The following is a 12,923-nucleotide window of genomic DNA, read 5'->3' on the forward strand; positions in this document are numbered from 1 at the left end:
GTTTAGAACAGATTTTTTAGGTGTCGTAATAGTTTCCTATTGCTTTGTTAAACATATAAGGTTTTTTATGTCAAAATAATCCATGAGATTGACATAACTCTGCAGTTTTGGTCTCTAACATTGAAATTGGTAGAAGTACTCCCTGAGTTTGTTCAATATCAATCATTTTAGTATTTCCGTAAAAAAATCTCCGTTAAATGAAAAAGTAAGTGGAGCGGTTGATTGACAAAATTACCCGTAATTTAATAGAATTTTTTTATGGAATGACCAAAATGATTGACGATTGACAAACTTAACGATTTTCAATTGAAGGTTGTATTTGGTTAATTAATGATGTTATTACTGGTTTTGGCTGATGAGAAAAACTTGGCAAAGTTAAGAAAATGGGTGTGTTTTTGCTCACCACCCTCAAGTAGTGGAAATGCTCACCACCTTATTTATGAGTATAAATTTTGAGATTTGTATTGTGGATAGACACAAATCTCAAATTTAAACTAATTCAACAGTATTCAAGGTTGGAATCGTGAAAGAAAATTGGAAAGAGGATCTGAGAAAGACAACAGGTTCAGATCTAGTTCCGGAGGTAAGGGTCCACAGTGTTACGGTGCAAGGCCGGGTGGTAGCAAGTTTATAGCATAAGGCTTCGAGTATGCCCTCTAGGTACTCGAAGCAACACTTCTCCTGGTGATGTTTAGTCTCAAGTGTTGCAAGGGTTTTGCAGCAGGTGGAGCTATAGGATTCACAGGTGATGAGATGGTCCTGAGGTAGGAGGAAGTGTGGGAATTTTGTCTGGCTCAATGGGTTGTTGCTGGAAATAGGCGCACTGACGAGTTTCCAGGTTGTAAACAATGAAGAGGAGGAAAACCTGCTGGAGGAGACGAGGATGTGTCGAGATCCTGTCTGAAGCTAAATGGTGATTTTTAGCTTGCAGCATCTGTACATGCATTGGCAGTGACTGAATCGGAACAGGACCAACGAGGTTGATTCAGGGTGTATATGCTGATACGTAAGGCCAATGGAGACTTTGGCAATGGATGCAAGGTTTTTTGCATGGTATATTCGCCAAGGTGGAGATTGTTGTGTTTGGCTCATATACTTATGAGTTGGCAACAATTTTGATAGTGTAACTTTCTGAGTGCTATAGGGAAATGGCAGTAGCCACTGTGTGTTTGGCTTTCGGTTGTGGCATGGAAGTCTTGTTTCAAGAGAAGACATGGTGACTACCACAAACAAAGTTGGAAGCAAGACTTGACTTTGTGGTTGCTTGCACACAATTGTGCATGTTTTATTGTGCATGTTTTCTCTTCTATGCATTAAATGACAAATGGAGAAAAGTTGTACTTTATAGACTAGGTATAGACTTTGGTGCATGCTAGGTAGGCTAGGTAATAATTATGTCATGTGAACTTAAGACTTTTTGGTCTTGGTTGTTGGCATAGTTTCTAGTGTATGCCTATAATTAGATGCAATATTTGTGCATTTAGTAATGCTTAGAAAATGGGAAGGTAAGCGTCCAAGGTGGAGAGAGCATTCGGCTCTCCCATGGGAAAGGTTGAACATGGGTTGAGAGAAAATCAAGAGAGCTAGAGTGAAAAGTATTCAAGTGAAAGAACTCTTGGGGTAGAGTGAGACTCTTGGGAAAATTCTATGAGTGGGTGTGCAAGGGATTCGGGATTGAGTTATGTTGATTTAACTCATGTGTACTTGTACTGTTATTCATAGTGAAGAGCAATATCTCTCCGAGGATGTAGGCATGTTTTTGCCGAACCTCGTAAATTTCTCGGTGTCTTTATTTCTTGTATTTTATTATGTTCAACTAAGTATAATTTGGTGAGGTTGTAATCTGAATCTCATTTCTGCACTAACGAACGAGCCAAGGCACAACAGGAAATAATTAGAGTTTTTGCCCTCGATAATGTTACACTTAAAGACGCTTCAAACCTAATATATGCTTTTGAAAAGCACTATTCCTTTTTTTCAATAGACGAAGGGTACCAAAACTATTTCACAGTCAATTATCGAACAAGTGTTTTTTTATCCAATTAAACTCTCTTAAGTGTTTTGTTTAATTGAACTTATAAGATTGGTTAAGTGTTCTTGAGTATTTAGAGTTTGTTCTTCTGTAAAACAGACACAGTTATACGAAAAATCAAGAAACAGGATAGATGGTCCATTATCTTTCATGTTAATGGTGGAAGATAATGTTATTCTTTATCCCCAACGACTAGGTTGGAATTCTACCTGCTGTGCTTCAGATTCTGTGACTAAAGTTTACCTCTTTGCAGGGCTATGTTGTTTCGTGTGAGATGCGGTGGACGTAAGTCTTAAGAGACCAGTTTTTAAGGGTATTGTGTATAGTAAACCCTCAAACCAGGGCGTCACTCAATTGAAATAACAACGGAGCAAGCGCGCGGTTGCAGAGTAACAGGCTGGCCGGAAACTAGGCGGTCTCAAGGTTCTCAACTCTTACTGGGTTAACGAGGTAATCACAACAAGCTGATTAACATGATTGCATTCATATACATGCTCTATTATCTTCTAATTTTAGGGTTTGTCGACAAAATTATGATGGCTTCTTGTGATATATGTGACGGGGGACATTGATGAGTCCCTAAACTGAACGGAGCAGGCAACCAATGCTTGTACATTTCAAATATTAACATCGCATATCGATTAGTCTTCACATCCTACAGAAAATTAGAAACTTAATGCGAGTACTTGGTACCCTTGACTTCCGAATGACATAAGTTAGGGTAATTGTCTAACCTAGAAAATTGTTTGCATTGAATTTGAGTTTTTGGACATGCACATATATAGTTTTGAGAATTGAGAAGTGTCTCTCGTTTATCACCATCAACCGTTTGATGTTATACGATATCTTTTACTAAAGAATTTTGTGTGTACTTGAAACACTGTCACATGATACTACTAATTTACGTGTAATTATATAAGTGAGCGACATAGTTGATAAGTCACACTTCTAGAATATATATATCAATAATTTGAGTGAAATAGTAAAACATGGGGATGACACATATAAACAGAAAAATTACCCCTTTTAACTGTCTTCCTTGCAGGATTCAACATACAAATATTATGAGGGGTAATCTTGGTTGAAGCTGCCCACAATGCAATCCGCAACGACACAAGGATGAACTGGATCTGCAATCGGTTCACAACCACAGGGAGCTTGGCGGACTCACTTCTGCTGGAAAGAAGTGCAGAGGCTTGAATATCAAGGGACACTTGCACCGCAAGCTACAACGGTCGAGGAGGGCAAATTGGAAGAGGAACAACATGGTATCTCTTCCACGCTATCGAATTGAATGTACTGACTTTGCTAGTTTATGTTTGGTTTTAGGCATTGGAAGAGAGAAGCTGTCGAGTGTTGCTATTGGTAAACTAGCTTTGGACTATTTATCATACGAATGCTTAAATAAGTTGGTTTTTGCCCCTTCTATAAGTTCCTGCTATTGGTAAATTGCTTTTGTGATTGATTCAATTTTTAAGACATTCTAAGCCGTTTGTGTGGATGTTAGCATAGAATTCACAAACTCCAAGACCGAAACATGAACTACAACCTAGAGAGAATTAACCAGTTTACATGTATAAAAGACTAGGAAGAAAAGCATACCTGCAGCAGTTCCAGAACTCGAAGCCGCACTACAAGAAAAATGAGCTTTGGGTACAAAACAAAGGGCACAATTGAGAAGGTTGTGTCAGTTTGACCACCAAAAAGCTTAAACAGTTCCTATTCCATAGAGGGCACCATCTATTGTGCCCAATGTTAAAAAAAGCAGACACAAAACAGTAATGGGCACGGAAACCGTGCCCAGTGGGGTCATATGACAACTTTTTTTTATTGAAGATGGGCACAAAAAACATTTTGTGTCTATAAAATTATTTGTCAGAGGCACTATATGTTCTATCTCGTTTGTCTTTACCTCCTCTAGCACACCAATAATTAAAATTTATAAAATTGTGGTAAATAATGGTATGGAGTTATTTATTACTGTACAATATTTTAGCCTCAAAATAAGTTAGAAATAATGTTGTTCAAATTCATTTTTCGCGAAAGCTGAACCTCATATCTCACATTTACAAGTAAAGAAGAATACCACTAATCGTAGTACTAAGTGGCGTGTTTTAGATTAACAAAGGATCATTTCTAGCTGCAATGAATGATTGTTAGATTCATATCTTTTTGAACTGCTTTTTAGATTGTTATCTTTCTGCAGGTTTGTTTTTTTTTATACTTGGTGATATGGTTTTTGGTTTTATAGTAAGTGTTCATTTTTTTTACTGTATTAAAAGTCCTTGATGCAGTGACACATAACCAACAATTGTGCCCTTAGGGTCGGTAGACAAATGAGTTAATAATTGTAGATTCCTTTTTATGACACTAATGATAGAAATTGTGTCCACTAAATATTAATAAATAATAAATCACTCTACTTCTCATTGGGCCTTCGAATAGATAATATATCTTAATAATTATAAATTCCTTTTTCTGACACAAAGGTTAGAAATTGTGTCCAACAAAAATTAATAAATAATAAATCACTCTATAGCAAGTGGAATATGTTGGCACAATTATGGATTTGTGCCTATATTCTAGTATAAAACATCCACACTCCCTTACTAATTTGTATATGGAAAATAAGAAGGTTGCTTCATACACTTGTGTTTCTTTTGAATTTGATCAAGTTCTACATCATTGAGAATGGCGGACAGGCGACGTCGCGGAGTTAGAATTGGAACCGAATCTCCAACATCACATTCGTCTATTGCTTCCAACATTACAACAACAAATTCCACAACGAATCCTCCAGCTCAACGTCCACGACAACCTGTTAATGGCGGGCGCATACCTCGTTCTATTGATAATCAGTACATTCTTACTACTGTTGCTGATGGTCGGCTTGGCTACACATTACCCTCCAATAACGGCTACGTACGCGCACCTCAGGGACATGTATTGCCAGCATGGGCAAACCCAGGTAGGATAGAACAATACCCTGTCGATTTGGTTTCTGATGAAACAACAATTGAAGAGTCTACCAGTTCTGTCGTTATTATTGAAGAACCATGCACTTATCAAGCACAAATTCGTCCTAGAGGCCTGTTTTTCCCACAGACGAGCTCACAAAATATGCAGAATGTTACCGTTGAAATTTTAAGCAGCGACGACGAGGAAAATTAATATATTTTGTATTATGTTATATTTCACTGGTATGTGAAAATATAATTATCTTATGCTATGCTGGACTGCTCTTGGGTCCTTTTATCAACTTATGTAGTATTAAATATAATAATGTTTTCTTTCTAATTGGCCCATGATATAAATACTCCTAGCATTGTATATTTTTTTGTTTATAATTATGTTTCCCGTTTGGTTCGTACCGCACAAATCAGTGAATTCACAACATGTCAACGCAAGCATTATGACACTTTACCAGTAAAAGAAAAGAAAAAAGAAAATAAATAAAAATGAAAGAACAAATGAAGCCTGACACCAAAATAAAAAACTTGGGTTTCTAGCACTGCATTACACAATTGTGCCCACTAACCCTTATAATATTAATTAAAAAATAATTATTATAATAATAATTGTGCCCACTACTTACAATAATAATTAAAATTCTACCCTATTTCTATTCACTCCCTTCCATCTCTCAGACTCTCAGTCCGTCGACTCTCACCCTCACTCTCCAAAAATTCATACGCCGCTCCTCCTCGCTCCTCCGTCCAGTTCGAACCCACTCCTCCGTCGAGTCCGTCCACTTCAACGCCGCTCATCTGTCCATTCAAAGGCATTCCTCCGGCGACACACACAAAGACACAGGAGGCCCAAAATACAGGTGAGGTTTCTTAAATTCAATTTTTCGATGGGTTTTTGTTCTTTAGGGTTTAGGGTCAAATTGGATGTGTATTTTGTCGAATATGGTTTATGGTTTGAGGACAGTGGGTATAGGATTAGGAATCTAGGATGGGTGCAGGTCTTTGGGATTGGAAGGGTTTCAAGTTGAGTGTGCTCCGATTTAGGGTGGGTGCAGGACATGGAGGTCATTGGGAAAGTGGGTGGGTGGGTAACGGTTCATAGGTTTAGGTTTAGGGTGGGTGGGTGCAACGGCTGCAGCTGTTTTGCTTGGTATGAAATTGACAATTAGAACTAGAGTTGATTATGTTTATGTTTATGAAATTGTAGAATCTGGTGCAACAACTGCAGGATTTGCTTGCTGTATGTTATGTAGAATCTGGTGCAACAGCTGCAGGATTTGCAGGGCCAGGCTTAGCAGAAGTTTTACTCGGTAACTTTGTTGCTACCTCCTTATATCCCTTTTTTCTTTCTTCCAGAGCCTGGTTGCATATCTGTACTCTCTGTATAACGAACCCTGATTATTATTTACTCCTTTCTTGTTATCATCCTTTAGGAGATCTCTTATGTTTTTGTAAGGTTGTTATCATCCTTATGATTATGTCTTTCACATTCCAGGGGTGGGTATGTACTTTAAGATATTATTAAGACATTATTAAGACATCATTGAAGTTTTCACATTCCAGGGGTGGGTATGTACTTTAAGATATTGTCAAGAGATGTTTACCAATTGCCAGTGCCACACTTATGTTCAAGTGAAAAAGAATATGTACTTCGTAAAGTGTATTGAAGTACGTTGGTTTCGCTGCTTGGAATAATAATTCATTGCATTAGAGTTTATACGCTTTAGTATCCTGTTCTCTTTTCTTCTTTTCTTAATTCTGCACTTTTTGAAACAGTACAAGGGAAAGGATACCAGCTTGCAAATTGCAATTGATATTATATGGTTCATAGAATTGTAATCTTACACATTTACTGGGGCTTTTATGAATATTTACCATCTACATATCACTTTTATACTCATTTATAATCATTCGAGGGAGCGAGCTGGTGAAAAGTTATAGGATTCTTTAATAAACAATTATGTTAATTTTTTTGTTCCATTTAATTTACATGTAAAGGTTCTTCTTTTGGGGTCCAATAATGATTCAGGTTTTTTTATTGTAAGTTTGGATTTATATTACTTCGTTATCATAATTGTTGTGTATTTATATGTTTCATTCTTTTAACAATCTCAGTTTCTTTATCGCAACATCAAAGAAGCTGAATACGTTTATTCGACTTAACCTTTCAGGAGGTGGGTTAAACTCTCTCTCTCTCTCTCTCTCTCTCTCTCTCTCTCTCTCTCTCTCTCTCTCTCTCTATATATATATATATATATATATATATATATATATATATACATGAGTCATAGCTACCTATCACTGTCTCCTTTGAACAAGTTTTATGCTTCTGCAGGAGCTGCTGCTCTATTTGGACTATGGAGCTTGTCTAGGTCCTTAAATTCATGTGTTAGCCATTTTCTTTCTCAGGATGGAAGTCGTATGCAGGCGGAGTTAGCAACTATGTATGTCACCATTTTTTTTAGGATGTTTGATTATTCACTTTTGTGCAATTGGCTAGAAACACTGGTTTTCTTCTGGTATGCATGAACAGTCATGTTAGCTGTCTTGGTGTGGATCTTTAGCCATCTTGGTGTGGATCGATTCTTCATGAGTTGTAATTAGGAGTTGAAAATTTTGAGTTCATTGTCCTTCTTACAATTATGGAATTGAAGTCCTTCTGATATTATTCATTCACAAAAACTTCGTTTTCGGGATATGACTAATGTCTGCCCTTCCATCACATCTCTGCCAACCCGTTGCTTACTTGGTTTTGTATGTAATTATCTGAGTATATATGGGACATTACTGTACATGTATTTATCCGGAAAAGAAATGCATTGTAGTATATGACCAATATCTGCTTGTTTTATGTTTATAAACTATTTGATATCTGAGAATATTGGTTAGTTGTCATCAAGCAACCCTTGTAGATGTGTATTTTGTTTATATATTATTGGTTTGAATTGGTATACAAGCTTAGATATGTTATCTTTTGTTGTATACAGAGAATCCTGGGTATGTCCAGCATAGGATAACATGTATTTTTTTGTTTAACATTTGGATGGGTTGTATTGTTAGGTTACATGAATCAGTCTTAGCCAAGAACATGGGTGATAATATATTAACTTCACTATTTTAGTGCTAATGTTAATGAATCTAATGTTGATTTATGTTTAGTTTGTAATGGATGATTTGTAAGTTCCTCAAATTTGGTGGAAATTAGGTCATGTGAGCAAGCCTGATGATTTCTATATTTAAATAAAAATATCCAATTTTACCCCAAAAAAAAAAAATTAAAATATCCAATTTTACCAATTTTTTTTATTTATAAATATCCAATTGTGCTGGAGCGTTATTGTATTTATTCAAATATAATAGAGTGGCACAATTTTAAAGTTGTGGTGCCTTTGCTTTCACATTTATACATCAATCTTAGCCTTTAAAATAGCAATTGTGCCCATCTTACACCATACATTCAATAGCCTTTATTAGAGGTGAGACACAAAAATGCTTGTATTTGTGCTTAGCCTTTGGGCACAAATCATCATATTGTGCGCTTTCTGAAATGGTGACGCCCATAGAGGGCACAGACCCAGAGATAGTAGCTGCGTTGTTGCTATTGGTCTATGGGCACAATTGTTGGTGCTTTTTGACCTCAAAAGGCACAGATAATTTATTGTGCGCAGTGCTCATTTTTTTTGTAGTGCCGTAGCAGCAAGCTTTAGTGAACCTTCTCTTCTCTCGCAGTTTATCAAGTACTCAACTTACAAATAGGATTAAGTCCAATATGCACATGTGTTCTGTGAGAAGAGAGACCAATATATATACATATAATCTTTACCATAACAGATTCATTAGGATTCCCTATCAAAATCCATATAGGAAACAAATACTTGTTTCCTTGTTCTAATCTCAATGCTATACAAAATCCCTCTTTGACAAGGATTAGTATTCCTTTTATCAACAAGACTTTTCTATCAAATTGAACACCTATAACCGGTCCTAAAACTTCTTTATCTCATACTCATGTTCTTCCAAGCAAATGGTTTGGGCTCGAATGAATGAATCTGTTCACCAAAAAACAAAAATACATAGAAGTCAAATTCCTTTTGTTTTTGTTCTTTTTGGTGGGTGGCTTTTGCTTTATTTCTTTTAGAATTATTTAAGAATGCCGAGTCGATAATCAATTATCAAAAATTCGTTAAGCTAATGAGTTTTATACGGCACCATCTATTAAGATAACGAATATGACACGAAAACAACACAAACACATCCATTTACCAAGTCTAGCTGTATCCCCCATCCAAAAGGCAATCATTCCTTCAGCTCCCCCAACATTGCCACACACACAAAATGTCAAAAACCAAACTTTTTTGCTGTTGACCAACATTAACAAGAAAATAATTATCAAATAGTAATTTTTTGCTTGCTTCTAATAGGGATATTTGATGAATTAAACAAACCCCAAATCATGCAAAAATCTAACTGCAAATCAAGCTGTCTATTAACATAACCGATAGAACAAGGTATAATGGAAATAATAGAAGTGAACATTTTAACTTTCAACTCAAATGAGCAAAAAGGTTCTCTTACGCGTTTAATCATAATGAAAACTAAACGACTTAAATGCTTTTTTTGGTTAGTGGAATTAGGGCGGATAGTGTGTTGGGTAGGAGTACATAGGGTTTAGAGTTCGAAATCCTCTAATGAGCCGAAAAACAAAATTGAACAAATTGCTAGTGTAGTTAGCTACGTTGATGATTCATAGGACTCCCACGGGTATATTGGTTGTCCTCCAATGTCTCCACAAATGACCAACAATGGTAATTATAAGCTTTGAAAGCTTGGGCACAAAAGTGTTACTAAAAGAGAAAGATGAAACTTATGATTAAAATGTAGACTAGGGTTGTAGACAAGTATCCAACAAAGGCATATATATGAGTATAATCTTCCAAAAGGAAATGATGGTGGTTTTTGAGTTTTTCCTTGGGAGATTGAATTTCCTCCACAGTTTTCGTAGCATTTAGGAGTAATGTTAAGTAAACTAAATTTGCAAGTTAAATGATGTGTCAACAATAAGAAATAAGTATGTTAATTAGCACTTAATAATAATCAAATCATCAACTTCCATGTCATTTAATTTACAAAATTTTGTCTACAAATTTAGTCTCCCGAGCATTACTTTAGCATTTAGTCTTTGATTTTCTGTCAAAAGTATGAAACAATGCATTTTAAAGAGAAGCGGGTGGGCCAACGAGACTTGGTTGGGTTGATAAAGATCATTCTCTTTACTAGAACAAGACCTAAATTTGAGTCCTGTTGTTGACAATCTTCCTTAATGGGCAATGTATAAAAACAAAAAAATAGGTTAAAACTCTTTCTATAAGTCCTCCAATAGGCTTTTGGTATTCAGAATACCCGCCCCTCTCCTAAACTTTTGTCAATAAAAAAAGAGATGGTGGGGTGGGGTGGGTGGGGGAATAAGAAACACTCTATGATCATTTTGCCCATGCATAATATAAAATTTGTTACAAGACAGAAAATGTTATCGAACTCAACTATTTTTCTAATATTTTTCCTAACTATCTCACACAAGATGGCATATTATGCGCGGGACTATGTTGGAAAATTGAAAAACTGTTAGCATTAAGATAACACGTGTAAGAAAACATTAACAATATCTCTTCGACTGTATATTATATGTACTTATTATATTTTTGTGGCTAAATTACGAATGCAATTTTCGTTTGATCAACGAATTAAAAGATAGCTTTGAGATCACATTACAATGTGACTGAATTAGCGAAACATGCATGTTCAGGTACATGATTGATGTATGAAAATGAAGCGGATAGATAACCAGGAAGGCACATACTTCTGGATCAATGAATTTGGATGTGCCTTCATGTAAAGAAGACATGAAAACTAAAAAATATTAGGGCTTTTATCATCTTCTCTTGACCTAACAATGTAATTTGGGGCAGCTTCCCAATACCGTCCCCAACACTTTTCTATCCCTTTGCTTTAGAAGGTCTTACAAATCATTTCCTCGTCGATCTCATTTTTCTAGGTGCATTTTTCTCACGTTCTAAAGTGACTAGTAATGCTCGTCATCCTACTTATTAACATTGTGTAAATTTAAATTTTGAGATTTGTGTCTATTCATTACACAGATCTTAAAATTTAAATTCATCAAACAGTAATAAATAGAGTAGTGAGCATCATCGTAACTTGAGAATAGTAAACATCACCATCACTTACGGATGGGAACAAAAATATCTCCCATTTTTCTACACATACACTCAAAATAACTGGTGGTGCTCTCAATTCTCTCAACCTATCTTAATTTTTCAGCATCTTTTTCCTTTTAAACAAAACACCAAATGATAGAGCATGGCATGTAACTGCAATGATTTTTTTTTGTATGTTGTTCAAATTCACTTAGACCACAAGGATTCACCTACATATAAAGGTTTCAAATGGTTGATTATTACAAAAAGCTAATCGATCACATGGATCCCTCTTAATTACCTTAACTTTCTAAATTAATCTTCCCAAAAAGTTGTTTACAAGCTAAACGACAAAAGTTTGCCCCTCTTACAACTAGTTAAACCCGTTTTCCCTTTTATTAATTATATAACTTGCATTGGGGATCGAAGTCAATTGACCTTCCTTTGTATATTTAACAAAATGGTAAACCGTAGGCAAGTATGTTTATCTATTTTCTTATGACCAGATAACCCCCACACCAAAGGCAAGTATATACTATATTACTACTCTAAATTAGACCGAGAAAATGGTGATTTAAATCTTGTAGGCGGTAGATTAAAGAAAAATGCTCTATTTACCAAGTCAATTCACCACTTACACATATAAAAGTAGGTAAGTTTTTTTCGGCTTCATATACTATATTAGTAAATATTACTATATGTATCAGACCTCTAAATATATAGAGGATGTGGATAAGTTTACAAGATCAGAATTCCATGCATGTGTCTTGCTACTTAGCACTAATTAAGGTGATCTCCATGAATGTACCTAAAAAAGCCATGCATATATATGTGTCAAATTAACCATCACAAGACGTCATTTAATTAGACACCAACATGGAGAGTAAAATATAATTTAGGGTAATGGGTTTGAAGCAGTTGTTAATTACTCCTATTATTTCCCCCCCTAAAAGATGAACCACTTTTGGGGTTCATCATATGATTCTGCACAAGCATATTAACGATAAGCATAGGTTTGGGGCATCTCTATATATCTTGTTTCTAAGAATTTGGGAAAAGGTCAAGAGCTCATCTTCAAAACATAAAACAACAACAATGAATATATAATGAAGTTTAATTAAGAGGGCAAAATAATGGTATTAGAACAAGTTAACCTACGTGTAAAACCCAACGGCCACATGTGCTCTACATTACCCAATATGTGTTGTCCACATATTTGGGTTGAAAAGTCATCACATGTGAAGGGGCGTGTGAGGATGTGAAGGTAAAAGAGTCTCACAATAGTGAAAGAAAAAAAAACTTTGTAAAGACTTGTAAGAGATTAGGCTACTCCTCATATTCTCAACTGATTCTATGATAGAGCCTCAATTTTCTTAAAATTGCATGTCCATGTCTTAATGGAGCGAGGGCAAAATTGTATTTGTATATGACTGCTAGATGTACGTTGAGATATATTAGCTTTTAGCTCCAAATCTTGACTTAGTTGATCTCACATGCTGATCATATCACTCAACTTCAAACCCTAATAATTCTGTTCTCCACTAATTAGAAAGTGCATGCTCTCTTATGTGAAGAAAAACACACACAAAAGAGGATACACCAAAAGGGAAAAATTAATTTCAAAGGGCAAGAAAATGACTATATGCCAGAGAAGAGGAGAGGATAGAAATTAGGAGGGGAAAAATTACTCCTTCGGTGATTGACTGAGTG

General features: G+C 35.6%; 1 protein-coding gene across 1 annotated transcript; it reads left to right on the forward strand.

Moving 5' to 3' along the window:
• The first annotated feature begins 5,636 nt into the window (after nucleotides 1–5,636).
• Nucleotides 5,637–7,837, forward strand: LOC114826149 (uncharacterized). Its single transcript, XM_070824918.1, has 4 exons — nucleotides 5,637–5,861; nucleotides 6,209–6,311; nucleotides 7,117–7,175; nucleotides 7,337–7,837. The coding sequence occupies exons 2-4, from the start codon at nucleotides 6,244–6,246 to the stop codon at nucleotides 7,528–7,530; spliced, it is 321 nt and encodes a 106-aa protein (XP_070681019.1). The 5' UTR covers nucleotides 5,637–5,861; nucleotides 6,209–6,243; the 3' UTR covers nucleotides 7,531–7,837.
• Nucleotides 7,838–12,923: the final 5,086 nt, after the last annotated feature.

Source organism: Malus domestica, chromosome 07 (genome assembly GCF_042453785.1).
Source record: "Malus domestica chromosome 07, GDT2T_hap1".
Taxonomy (NCBI): Eukaryota; Viridiplantae; Streptophyta; class Magnoliopsida; order Rosales; family Rosaceae; genus Malus; species Malus domestica.